Source organism: Sinohyriopsis cumingii, unplaced genomic scaffold (assembly GCF_028554795.1).
Source record: "Sinohyriopsis cumingii isolate HCF-2022 unplaced genomic scaffold, ASM2855479v2 utg000349l, whole genome shotgun sequence".
Taxonomy (NCBI): Eukaryota; Metazoa; Mollusca; class Bivalvia; order Unionida; family Unionidae; genus Sinohyriopsis; species Sinohyriopsis cumingii.
This window is the reverse complement of record NW_028315889.1, coordinates 2,624,516-2,639,058: the sequence shown is the minus strand read 5'-3', so window position 1 is coordinate 2,639,058 and position 14,543 is coordinate 2,624,516. Positions and strand designations below refer to the sequence as shown.

The following is a 14,543-nucleotide window of genomic DNA, read 5'->3' as shown; positions in this document are numbered from 1 at the left end:
ATCAAATAGAAACCGACCGTTGGTATACCCTGATGTACTAATACGAACTCGAAGCCAGTTTGGAATGGTTGCATTGGTACGTGAAATCGTCTGGTTGTTGACTGCACCACCAGGTGTGAAAGCGCTCATGGTTTCTTTCAAGAATGAAGTGGAATTCGCCAGACAAATCCATCCCAGTTGCATTTTCCGTTGATCATGTTGCACCAGCATGAGTTAACCAAGCATAGGAAAATCTCAACTTGTAATAGCTTTTACCCGAAGACTAGAACGATCGTTTCAGCATCATTCAATGGCGTAATCATATGTTTCTATAGGACATTGGTGTTAGGCCTTCAGAACACACACTCGCCGGAGACTTAAATATTTCTCAGGCAGAGATTTTCTATAATTGTTGACAGTTGTACCAGTAAAAATGAGTAACTGGTTAGAAGTGCCTGTGCATTTCGCACCTAAATGAGGAGAGATTGTCGAACCAGTATAATTCGCGATCGCATTATCAATAGAAAAACTATAATAGGCCTTCAATGCTGCCAACGAGAGAAAATATTCGAAGCAAAATAACAGCTGTGAGATTTAATCAAGATAACTGCGGTACTTGTGAGATGCTATTCACGGAATCGTCGCAGCAGCAACCGCTGGTCTGGGTGTGGCGGGAATCACGACTGTAGCAACTATTATAATCATTTCAATAGGAATTGTCACTGAAGCCATATCAGTAGTAACGGATGTAACTGAAGGCGCTGGTAAAATAACCTCGTCATGGCTGCATTCGCAAATTCATGTCTTCATGACATCTTGATACGTAACAAAACAGTCATAATATCATTACCAATCCCTATTGGATGGTTATTAAAGAAACAACCGTTAGGATAGGATATAACAGAATAAGGATAGAACAATTAGTATGCCGAACACACCATATTTGCGGAAATGGAAAACCACCGGCGACTAAGAGAACAGCTTCATAACTGGTGTGAGCCAAGGCGGGCAGTGGATTTGCAGACATTGAAAACTGAGCATCTATTTGAAAGTCCATTTATTATATGTTCATATTCATCACTCGCATGATTTCTCAATCGATTGATTGACAATATCAGTATAATAATACCGATTTTGTTGATTACTGATCTAAGTTAAAGCAATCTCCCGTAGATGAATTTCTTTCAGTGGGTAAATTTCATGCGTGGGCATGAGTTTGTGATATGAAGACATTGTCTTGGGGAAGGGTTAGAACGGGTTAACGTCGATCAGTAAATGATTTAAAACCTTTATTATCATACTACTCGATTTGACAAGGGATCACTTTACCACTTTTTGATCACTATCGAATGGACCACAATTTGAGTACTGTCCAACACATCACTTTTTTGCTACTATGCAAAACCAATTTTTTTTTATTGCTAACAACATACCACGTTTTGATTCAGCATGCACACATACTATCCAGCACACTGTATTTACTATATATAAAAAACACCTACTTTTGAACGAAAAGGCTCGGAGTGCTTACACTCAGTATACTTAAAAACACAAACTGCCACACACAAGGCAAGGATATGTAGTATTTATAGGAACATGATACCACAAAACATAATATAAGACACCTAGGGTGCAGTAGTTTTAAGTTTTAGTTTGGTTATGAGCATAAACATAGAGAGACTTACAGAAACATTCAAACAAATCTTGGCAATATTTTTAAGTAGTATCTCTTTTTTTGTTATTTAAAAGGGCATTTGGGTATTGTCTTGGATCAATGGTGTTTATCATATTCAGGAGAATTTTACCTCTTGGGTTCAGCTCAGCAAATAGGACACATCTAATCCAAGGATTCAAAAGATCTTCTGGTTAAAAGATTGTTCCTAAAATAAGGTTCCTTTTTCCAATCATCTTCCTCCTTCCATTTAGGTATCCAATCTTTTTCTCCCCTCTACCGCATTCTTTTTGTTTTTTTTTTGGGGGGGGGGGTGGATTCAATCTCTGTCATCTGACGCTCCATTTCCATCTTCGCCGTCCATCCGGAGCTTCTTCGCTGATCTTCTCCTCTTCTTTGTTCTGCACTTTGCTAATGAACTCCTTTGCTATTTTCAAGGAGATCGTCTTCCTCTTTAGATTACTCTTGTTAGGGCGACACTCCATCTCCTTTACCCAACACGGGAAACAATCCACTCTCTCATCTAACACTCCACTCTCTCATCTAACTGAGGACCTCTCTCAGGTTTTCATAACCACAAGCACACCATTGCACTGGATTAGCGAGGATTTCAGTTTTAGTTGTAAAAGGTGTAAGAAAACATACAAACACGTTTATTGGCAACACTTTGAACAATATCTCTTTAATTAGGGATGTTAGTGACCCATGAAAAGTGCGTCGGTTGTCATCCTAGATGATATTGTCGATGATATCCAGGACGTCTATGTCTCGCTATGGGTTTCACTATAGCACAGGATCTTCTCTAGTCTGTAAAATCACCCCCAGACCTGTGTGGATACGATTTGTGGGTTTGATGTCACCTATTCGTAAAACCGAGGAATCCTGTGCAGACAGATCTGTCCAAAGCACATCGGTGTCCATTTTAAACACTTACCATTGTTAAAAGAGCCTCTTGAGCTACCGTCGCTTGAAAGATCTTTTGGACGATATGAACAGAAAATTTCCGGATCAGCTCCTATATTTGACGAGTTTTAAATCCACAAGGAATAAAACAATTCTATGTCCTCTGGCCATTTTGAACTTCGTGGCATACACAGCTTTTACCAGATAGCTCTAAATGTCTGAATTGTACGCTGTATTATTCTTGACATATTTGTATATGGCGAAAATGCAGATTTTTTTTAATGCTAAACAGGTAGCTTCAGACGCACAAACAGTCCATAAGTATCAACACAGATGGGTGGTATTGATTGATCAGACTGAATATTTTCTTTCTACAGGTGGACTAGACTCTTCACCCTGTTCTTGCTGCTGCTTCTTTTCCCATTCTTCGTTTCCCCTTTCGACCTTCTCTCTATGACGTACCTAACTTTAGTTGAGTACACAAGAAATACATAACTTTAGTTAAGTATCTATGAAGTACCAAACTTTAGTTAAGTATCCAAGAAGTAACTAACTTTAGTTAAGAATCTAAGAAGTACCTATCTTTAGTGAAGCATCCAAGTCCCTAACTTTAGTTAAGTATCTCTGAAGTACCTAACTTTAGTTGAGCATACAAGAAATACACAACATTGGTTAAGTATCTATGAAGTATCTAGCTTTAGTTAAGTATCCAGGAAGTACCTAACTTTAGTTAATTGTCTATGAAGTTCCTAACTTTAGTCAAGTATATCCAAGAACTACCTAACTTTAGTTAAGCGTCCAAGAAGTATCTAAATTTAGTTAAGTATCCAAGAAGAGCCTAACTTTAGTTAAGTATATCTATGAAGTACCTAACTTTAGTTAAGTACCTATGAAGTACCTAACTTTAGTTAAGTATCCAAGTACCGACCTTTAGCTAAGTATCCAAGAAGTATCTAACTTTAGTTAAGTATCCAAGAAGCACCGAACTTTAATTAAGTCTCCAAGAAGTACCTAACTTTACTTTCGTATCCGAAAAATAACAAACTTTAGTTAGTGAAAATTCCGATAATCGCGTGGAAAGACCTACAATGTGTCTCAGTAAAAGTTGTATTTCAACAATAATGTTGGATGATCCAAGAACCTACAACCTTTATCACGAAAGTAAAAAAAATACATGTACCCAAATTTTAGGAAGATTGAGTATTTGTGGTGAAATACCTAATTGTCTTTACTTGTCAGACTTTGTAAAGCCTTTGTTTTGTGACATATTAGCTTCATTGTGTTGTGCGCCATTGTGAAAGATACTTCTGTCATCCAGTGAGAAACATCCAGTTTCTTCTCACTGAAAGGAAAACAAAGAATGGCACAAACAGCTTCTACAGATAACTGTTAGCAATATCTCGATATGATTAGAGAAGTTTGGTCCTGATGAAATGGTCTTTTTTAAATAGTGAGTACTTTAGAAGGACCTAATCTGATTTCAAGATGGAAAACTCAGACCAGCTGTATTGATTATCTCACAGAATGGCTACATCAGATAAGGGATTTTTTTTATATACAAAAAAGAACTATACATTTCTGGTTTTGATAATATGGTACTTCATCTCTTCTGCTTCTTAGTCAACTTGTTGGATCTTTTTAGTAAATTCGTTAAAATAAAAAGTAAGTTTATTAACACAGATAAAATTGACATACTTATTCTGTTTTCAGCGGTGATACATTTTATCATCGACATCTTTATCAGCATAAATCAATCGAAAGTCAGTATTTCTTCATCTGGATATTTGATTTGTTCGGTATTTATCCATACAACTTTCCTAATGTCCGAGACAAACAAAATGATAAAATAACCGCCCTGGCGCTACTTTTATTTTTTAGAGAAAATTCGCCCATAAAAATCATTATATTATTTATTTACCGGACCTTTATGAGATTAATTTCAAAGAAGTTTAAAATTAGTGAGATTGACACTTTGGGAAATATGACTGTGGATAAGCTCTGAGCGAACGGAAAAAGTTTACACCTACCGGAAATAGGGCTTACGCCGGTATGGTAAATGATTAGGCTAAAATGAGGTTCAAGACTATACAGCTGTGCACATCTAAATATATTAGGATATATTTAAAAGCTTCATCAATCAATTTCATTTCTAGCAGATAATTATAAAGAGGCAATACATGTGCAACAAATCTCTTAGTTACAAAGCAAACACAAACCATCGTCAAAAAGCTTTGAATTTAACTTAACTAAAATTTCAAACTATCATTACATTATTCTAGTCCTAAACAGATAAGCCCAGAATGATATCTGACAAAAATATTTTCTTTCTTTAATTAGTCCGATGAACTAAATTTTGAAGGGACGTGAGGCGGACATATACTGTCTCAGACGGGTAATGAAACCTCCATTTGCCCAAAAGCATTTAACAGTGCACGTGCATAAATAAACTAAATGACATATTTCACAATCAATTTTACATATCATTCCTTTCACACAGTAATAATTAAATTCTTAAAACATAAAATTAAGTGAAATCGTCAATTGCAAACTTGCAAAAAAAAATGTAACATCGAAACAAGGACTTGAACGTAATATGATTCCTGTGAAATATGTCTTTACGATATAGAAGTAAAAGTACAAGTGTGAGATCTTTTGTGTCTTTTTCTACATCCGTGACCTAGAATATAATTAAAATCAGCATATATATATATATATATATATATATATATATATATATATATATATATATCAATCAATCGACTAACACTCCCCTAAAAAGCTGACCTTATTCTTCAATAATTTCACGAAACTTTGTTTCGTAAATGAAAAAATCTTGTTAACTATTGAAAAGAAGTCTGGCTAAGGACAAATGTTTGCGACAAAACACTGACAGATTTTTAGCCATATACTCTTCTCCACTGACCTAATATATTTCTCTAACACACACACACGCTCGCGCGAACTTAACCACCGATCTGTGACCCGAACATTAAAGACTGCGTCTTGTTTCTACGGAGTTGCCTGCAATACGCGTGAAGCGCACTGAATGAGCATACTGGCTGTCAACATCGCATGATGGAATGGTGAGCGATGTTAACAGATTGCCCCAGATCTGTTAATTAATATCGCTTACCATTCCATCGAGCGATGTTGACAGTCAGTAGAGATCACAGCAGTCTGCTGATGAAGTCCTTAGCGTGAGCACAAAAGCTTCAGGTCAGCTTTCTCTATTTTTTGTGTATGTAATTGAAATGTTAAATACATTGTCAAATAATAGCCTTCGAAATATTGATATACCCTAGGTAACCATCTTCATTTTATAGCAAATCAAATTTGCTCAGAAGTTTACCTGACACAGGTGGTAGATCGCACTTGTGTTCGCCTGCGGTCTTCAGATGTTCATTATTTCCTTGAATCGGATACTGTCCCCAATTATGTCAACACCCATCCTTGCCAGGTCTACATCAAACAGCGACTCTAACATTATATCGTCTACTTTTTGGTCTAGTTAACTCTGAATTTAAAATGTGCGGGTAAACATTTGATGAATGAGAACACTCCGCCTTCGGGGATACTCGGTAACGTCCGTAAGAGTAGCGAAAAGTATCATATTAGTGAAATACTTTAATGCAAAAAGCACCGCAAATAAAGTTGAATGGACCGCGTATATTGAAATATGTACCACATATTTAAAGATTACTGCATTTGTATGGGGAAATATAAACCAGGTTATTTTCCGATTAATACTGCACGACCTTTGGGATTGCTGAATTCATCAAAGAAAACGAGTTCACATTTTCCCATACAAATGTAGTAACCTTATTATTGCATACCCATTTTCGTATTCTAGCTAAGTCTTAATTATAAAAAATACAATACAGAAACAAAGTAATTGAATTTATGTTGTATTCCAAAATAAATACACAACTGTAGATTCATCTACACACAATAAGAATATTAATGCGCACATAGCACCACCCACCAATTTTTGAACTAAGTCGCGCGCTAAACATCGGTTTCAAAAAGAACTGTCGCTTTTGGTCTACTTAAAATCGAAAGTTAGAGTCATATTGTGAATGAATGTGCATTGCAGCAGCTTTTCTATTTGGTCTGGAATTAATGGATTTGGGTTGTTTTTTCGATTCTGCTCAATTTCTCTGATTGTGGACTGTCTGTATTTGATCAGGGAGGGATGCGTCTTGACTCAGCTGCATGTGTGTTTTTGTTCTATCATCGAATGTTTGGAATCATAATGTAGGAAAACTGTGAACTCTTTCAATTGTAATTATAAAAAAGACGCATTGGAATATCACGTTCATTTAATTTTTAATGCAGTAAGGAGAATGCTATTGCAGTTGGAAATGTCAAAATTACAGTACAAATTTGCAATGTACAATCAAGCTTTAGAACCCATAACATAGTTCCTGTAATTCGAATTTGCAGAACTAAGAAAATACATTTGCTTTTCTATGTTATTTTTATATATCCCATAGAACACTGGTCATAGTGTGAACCATTCCATTAACAAAAAGTTATGAACACTTCTCCAAAATAACTGCATAAATGATCAGAATTATATTTTCAATACTGCATCTCGTGCGTTTGTTGTGGACAATGTGAATATCACGTTCATTCATTTGCATGCTTGAAAATTTCATATGTGACTCAGTAAACTCGTCCACATTGTTCACGTTATCATCTCTACTTTCACATAGACATAACAGCTGATTTAATTCATCCTAAAAACAAATCTAATAAATTAAAAAACCTAAAGCTTCTACTCCATGACTGTGCATTGTTTGTTCATAAAGTAGTTCCTAATACACCTTACTATTTTAGGCACACATATCGTGCACATGTGTGCAATATCAACGTGTTCCGTGTTCAGTATATGTACAATACTGCATCATTCTGACAATGTTAAGTTAACGGAGACAAAAATGAGCATATAATAAAACGCATATATGCAACACGTATAGTTTAAAATGCACCACGTATAATGCACCACGCATAATGGTGTAATGCACCACGTATATTGTAAAAAGCAACATGTACAAAGGAATATGCGCCACATATAATGAAATATGTATCACGTAAACTGGAAAATTCACCACGTACAATAAAATAAGCACCACGTTGTAATGAAATATGTACCACATATACTGGAATATCCGCCACTTAAAATGAAATAAGCACCACATATAATGGAATATACACCACGTATAATGGCATATGTACCACGTATAATGAAATAAGCATAAGGAATAATGGAATATGTACATGTATAATGTAATAAGCGCCACGTATAATGGGATATGCTCCACGTAAAATGAAATGTACGCTGCGTATATTGAAGTATGCACCACATCCGCCAAGTATAATGAAGTAAGTACCGCATATATAAAATGTCAACAATGGAAGACAGTCCTGATGTTCCATACATTTCTCTTCGTATATGGAATGGGACTCTACACTCATAATATGATGTATTCAATATTTTGATGGAGCCGCACACTTACTTTCATAGATCTCTGCCAATATCACTGCTTTGTGTCAAATCATCCATACTAATATCAGAATAGTGGTTATACTGGATATAACTGATACATAAAACTAACTGCATGAACATGACTTAATTTCTCATATGGATCCTTTCTGCTCTAAGATCGAGACATATTCAAAACCAAAAGCTGATGAAAATGGTGAAGATTAAAGAAAAGACATACTTGTACATTCATCGTAACAAACAAACATACATACATACATACATACGTACGTGCGTGCGTGCGTGCATACAGACAGACAGACAAACATGCATACATACTAATCCGAGTTTCCTATGACCTTTCCAACCCTATTTGTTATTTTGGATATTTGCACACATTTGTACACCCCACCATAAATGTTCACAAATCTAAAATGGGCGGGGATGGTCAGAGGATACTCGGATTACATACATACATACATACATACATACATACATACATACATACAGACAGACAGACAGACATAGAAAACGGTGACCAACTATATTCTCTCTAGCTTGGTGAGGACAAGCTAATCATCTCAAAGCCATCAGAATCACATATTTTTCTTCTTCCTTTGGACGAGTCGAACATGCGCTCTTCTGTATGAAGCAACTGTGCAGCTTCAGAGGCGTCGCCACCGTCCGCGTCATATAAACAAGTTCCTGTTTCAATGGTATCAAGATCGTCTTCTGGCGATGTGTCGTACTGTTCCTCATCTTCATCATCTACCACCTCCCCTTCCCCTTGGGTTTTCTTAGACACTTCGTTCAGTAACTGTACATCCGTCCGAGACGGCTTCTGTGGGACATATTGTATTGTGAAAAGAACAATAACACAACTGGCATGACAAAAGAATATTACAGATTCTTTCCACGTCCATTAGTATTTTTTGTATATAAGCTATTCAAAGGACGCATATAATGTTCAGTTTAAAAAGTTTATTTATCTGAATATCACTTTACATAAAACATTTGTAACTATTAAGAAATGTTATATATTTTAAGAAGAAGAAAGTATAGGAAAGAAAAACGAAAATCTCCCAAATATTCTTTTGTTTGAAAAAGAAAAATTGAAATGTGTCCTATTCCAATTTTATAATGTTATTCCCAACAAAAATATATATTGATGACCTTCTTTGGGGAGAGACATTTATCCAAAATTAATAAATTTTTCAGTCCATGTAACTTCCTCCGACAATGGCACATATCCAAGAAGGTGGAAAATGAAAAGTGCTCACGTGCAGACCACGGGATGGGCATTGCTCGACCGTCTCACGTGACAATATCGGCATTCTTATCGCACCTACATAGAGACCCCAGATTATTAAGAATCAATGCTGTATCGTTTTCAATGGAAGCTTACAATGCACAAGATACAAGAAATAAAAAACCCAGAATTGAGGAAAGGCGTGAACTTATTCCATCATATTAGGTTACTCAAATCTAATGTCAAAATTTGGGCCATACGTTACCATTTCTTCCTGGTTTATTTCCTGTGCTATAACAACAGCTTCGTGGACAGTGTAGAACAAGATATTGTGGTCAACGATACTGTAGAAGTTTGCCTGGCGTAGAATGGCGCGCACATCAGCTAAGAAAGGAGAAAAAAAAAATCTAAAACCATCGCTAGGCAATCTTGAAGTATAAGAGTATATATATATATATATATATATATATATATATATATATATATATATATATATATATACATGGCATTTAAGGTGTTCATATAAAGTAATTTAATATATCAATACTATTGATATATCAAATGGTTGGTGATCCGCCCATGGCGCAATAATACGCATATATAAACATTCTTACTAGAGTCTACAGTTGATTCTAGATCAATGATCAATTTCCACACATTAAATATTAGTGACGTATGAAAATAACGATAAAAGGTATTAATAATTCCAGCTTTCTAAATGAATATAATGTGGTACACATTTTCATCACAATCCTTTCTGCTTTCGGTTCCCCCCTCCCCTCTCATGCATAACGGACAAACTACGTAGAAATGCGGAGTGAGAGAGAAAAGGAATGTGGGCTGGATTAAAACCTTGAAATAGAAATTACACCAAGTAGCCTACAAGAATATGGTTCGTCGTAACGATGTGTGTGCTCTTTCCTTGGGATTTATCTACAGTGTTTATCAATGATACAAAATTGCAAACCATGTCGACATTATACGGTAAATTTCTCGGTTACTTGGTACACATACTGTGATGTATTTAAAGTTGTGTTGTTGTTGTTGTTTCTTAAACATACATTAGTCTTGTAAAAATCGATTATCAACTTAGATCAACTGTACATATATTAAAATATCTTATATGCCTCTTGTTGATTCGTCATTTCGCTTAGTTTCTATTCCACACGAATTTCCATGCGCCGGTACGTAAATGGCTACGCTTTCATGTGAATGGCGTAGCTAACCATGTGTTCGTAGTGCTATACTTTTATCATTAAAGCCATCTTTCATGTTTAAATCATAAGTGTGCATTATATTGATTTAATCAATGTGAAGTAAAATAGAAACTAAAAAAGAAAACAATCAACTTATCAATATGCAATGGTGATTGTGAATAGCCACAAACGGCATATAATTACATTTTGTAGCGGACACATTCGGGGATGTGAGTTCATTCACTCGGTCAATACACAGCTGCTTGTACCAAATCTTAACTTAGTTCAAAGGGCAAATATATGTATTGGTATGTGACATAAATAAAATATATGTTCAGTATGTACGCTGTATCAATGATATACCACTCGTTGTAAAAAAAAAAAAGTTTATTAACAGGAAACTCGGCAAGCCTAGTTTCCTATTAATGAAAAATGTATACATCTCGTGGTATATCACTGATACTGCGTATATATATATATATATATATATATATATATATATATATATATATATATACAAAGAGTGTTGTCTCAGAACTTTAAAATAAATGAAGAACTGATTAAGTGATTGATGTTATATACGTTTACTCTAATGCCAAAGTAGAAAATAAAACTCATCTGATAAAAACAATGTAACATAAACAGTTTTTATATATTTAATCATCAATAGCGAGTTGTTCTTAGTGATAGAAATCTTTCCATGTTTAGAACGAAAGAATATTATGGGATACATCTTCATATGTTCCTTACGTTTGCATCCGGCCAGAAAAACTTTGATTCCAACTTCTTTGTAATCATTTACAACCTGAAATAAATGAATAAATAAATAAATTGGACATTTAATCTGAATGAAGCAAGAAATTAAAGTGAGAGCAAGGTGTCAGAAGCGACTTTTTAAGTGGACAAGGGATACCAAAATATATATAACAAAAAAAAAAAAAAAAAAAAAAAAAACGAGAATGAGACCTGGAGGGAAAAGCTATTTAAACTAGTAATCACAGAGGCATATAGATAAAGAAATACGTCTTAGGTTTATAATAGAGAACGCTTGTCAATTCCCCGTCTTAAGATGAAATATCTAAAAATACTTTGATAATCATCGATGGAGAACAACACCCACATCTCTTTGTAGAAATCAGTATATCACAGCAAAGACGCGCGTGTTAGAAATGGTAGTCCTACAAATCATATTCACAAAAGAAGCTTTGAAATAAATTATTTAGGTTCGTTTGGAAGGACATTACCATATGATATAAAACGTTTTTACTAATTCAAAGTCGTTGAATATGGAGCTTCGATGAAACCTGTACCTGCATAAGACACTTGACGGCCACAGAATCTATATAGTTGACCACCGTGACATCTATAATGATTGTTTTGATTGGTGGTTGCCACGTTTGCACAAATCTGTCCAAGATGAGTTTCTTTTCCCGCTCTTTTTCAAGGCGATCAGTCTCCTTGTCAACCACCACTATCTCTATCGCACCGCTCTGCTTCCCTTCGCGCTCCTGAAACATAAATCAATAGTATTATCCCCTTTTACCAACGTGGAAATAACTCCAACTTCTTATTAGACTAGCAAATTTGAAATTAAAATTGATCTTTTTGGACAAAGGTTATTTGGAAATTTTAATTTCAAGTATACATGTAATATATAAATAAGATGGGATGGATTATATATATATATATATATATATATATATATATATATATATATATATATATATATATATATATATATATATATATATATATATATATATATAATTTTGTATGCTTTATAATATGACATTCTCATAGAATTCGGACATTCTGAAATGTTTTGGTTTTGACATTCTCCTAGAATTTAGACAATCTGAAATGTTGTTTTTTTTTTTACGTTGTCCTAGAATGCGGACATTCTAAAATGTTTTAGTTTTTTACATTCTCCTAGAATTCAGACATTCTGAAATGTTTTAGTTTTTACCTTCTCCTAGAATTCGGACATTCGGAAATGTTTTGGTTTTTTACATTCTCCTAGAATTCGGACATTCTGAAATGTTTTGGTTTTTTACATTCTCCTAGAATTCAGACATTCTAAAATGTTTTGGTTTTTTACATTCTCCTAGAATTCAGACATTCGAAAATGTTTTGGTTTTATACATTCTCCTAGAATTCAGACATTATTCTCCTACAATTTAGACATTCTGAAATGTTTTGGTATGACAGTATCCGATAAATTAGGACATTCTGATATGCTTTTGTACAGATGCGATTGCATTCTTTGAGTAGAGATGCAATTATTTAATGTCATACAACCCAGTCTTAGTATTGGCATTTGCAATACTGATTTGTTACGATTAAATTTATTGATGGCTGGAATCAATCATTAGCCAATTAATGGCTCACTACGTTAGTCTCATTTAGTATGCCCATATCTCATGAGCAAAAATAAGGGCTGTTAGTCGTGGTTGAAGTGATTACATAATGTTAAAAAACGTAGGAAGGGAAGGTTCATCAATCGAAACCACACGAACGCCTGAAATATGGGAAACTATGACAGAATTATGATAATACTGGTTAGAGTTCTTTAAAATCACTTTTGAACTGAGCGAAAAGATCTTTCTGAAGTCCTCTTGTAAAGTCAATGAGGACAGCTGTTTCAAGTGATCAATATGATTCCTGCTTACCCTTTTCACTCTTTCTTTCTTTCTCTCCAGTTCTGCTTGTTCCAGCTCTAGCTGACGTCGCTTCAGTATGTCATGCATCGCATGCTTCTTCCTCCTTTTCAGTTTATCCGGATATAGCCCTGTTTTCTCGAGTAATCTGTCCCTGAAATGTTCAGCATTGGCAAAGTAGATGGATGTCTCAAACTGAAAGATCTTGATTCCTGGTACCTGTTCAACCTGAAATAAATAAATAAAGAAATATGCATAGATACATCGATCGATCAGATAAACCAAGATACATAGAGACAGGGATAGTTAGGTAGGCAAGCAAGTATATGAGTTAAGAGTACTGTGACTTTACTGGATCCTCGCCCAAGGTGGACTTGGAAATATTTTGAAATAGCTAATAATTACTTTACCAGTCGGATTATGTAGACAATTAAAGACACTAATTAAAAAGAAAAATGTACATATAAAACTAATTTGAACAAAGATAAGCTGACAGAGGTCGAAAAGTAAGACCGACAAAGGTTGCAGAAATCTTCAAAGAGAGAAAACCTGTAAAGATACAATTTGATAACGGAAAAGAGTGTCACAACAAAAATATTTACATCTCTTCAACTAACAAACAAGCAGTCTAAAGTCTAGAATATGGAAGTATTTGACACAAAATTAATCTAGAAAATGAGTTGATGTTTTGAGGACTAAAAAAGCACTCATCACATATCAAAAGACATTACTCCAGTTTACACAAGCAAGAAAGATAACAGATCAATAGACATTACTCCAGTTTACACAAGCAGGAAAGAAATTAAATTAATAGACATTACTCCAGTTGACACAAGCAAGAAAGAAAACAGATCAATAGACATTACTCCAGTTTACACAAGCAAGAAAGAAAACAGATCAATAGACATTACTCCAGTTTACACAAGCAAGAAAGAAAACAGATCAATAGATATTACTCCAGTTTACACAAGCAAGAAAGAAATCAAATCAATAGACATTACTCCAGTTTACACAAGCAAGAAAGAAATCAAATTAATAGACATTACTCCAGTTGACACAAGCAAGAAAGAAAACAGATCAATAGACATTACTCCAGTTTACACAAGCAAGCAAGAAAACAGATCAATAGACATTACTCCAGTTTACACAAGCAAGAAAGAAAACAGATCAATAGACATTACTCCAGTTTACACAAGCAAGAAAGAAAACAGATCAATAGACATTACTCCAATTTAAGCAAGAAGGTAAGAACACAGATAAATAGACATTAATCAAGTTTAAGTAACTAATGAAGAAAACAGATCAATACTGCAACTAAAGAAGGATTGAAGAAAACAGATAAATATACATTAATCCAGTTTAAGTAACTAATGCATCAAAAAGATCAATACTTCAACTTAAG

General features: G+C 34.6%; 1 protein-coding gene across 1 annotated transcript in view; it reads right to left on the bottom strand.

Moving 5' to 3' along the window:
- Positions 1-6,863: 6,863 nt before the first annotated feature.
- Positions 6,864-14,543, bottom strand: part of LOC149774329 (prestin-like) — a 38,475-nt gene continuing 30,795 nt past the window's right edge. Inside the window, exons 13-17 of the mRNA XM_089945422.1 lie at positions 13,154-13,369; positions 11,795-11,977; positions 11,235-11,289; positions 9,554-9,672; positions 6,864-8,880 (exon numbers count right to left, since the gene is read on the bottom strand). Coding sequence (XP_089801548.1) covers positions 8,593-8,880; positions 9,554-9,672; positions 11,235-11,289; positions 11,795-11,977; positions 13,154-13,369 — 861 coding nt within the window. The 3' untranslated portion in view covers positions 6,864-8,592. The remainder of the gene's footprint in view (positions 8,881-9,553; positions 9,673-11,234; positions 11,290-11,794; positions 11,978-13,153; positions 13,370-14,543) is intronic.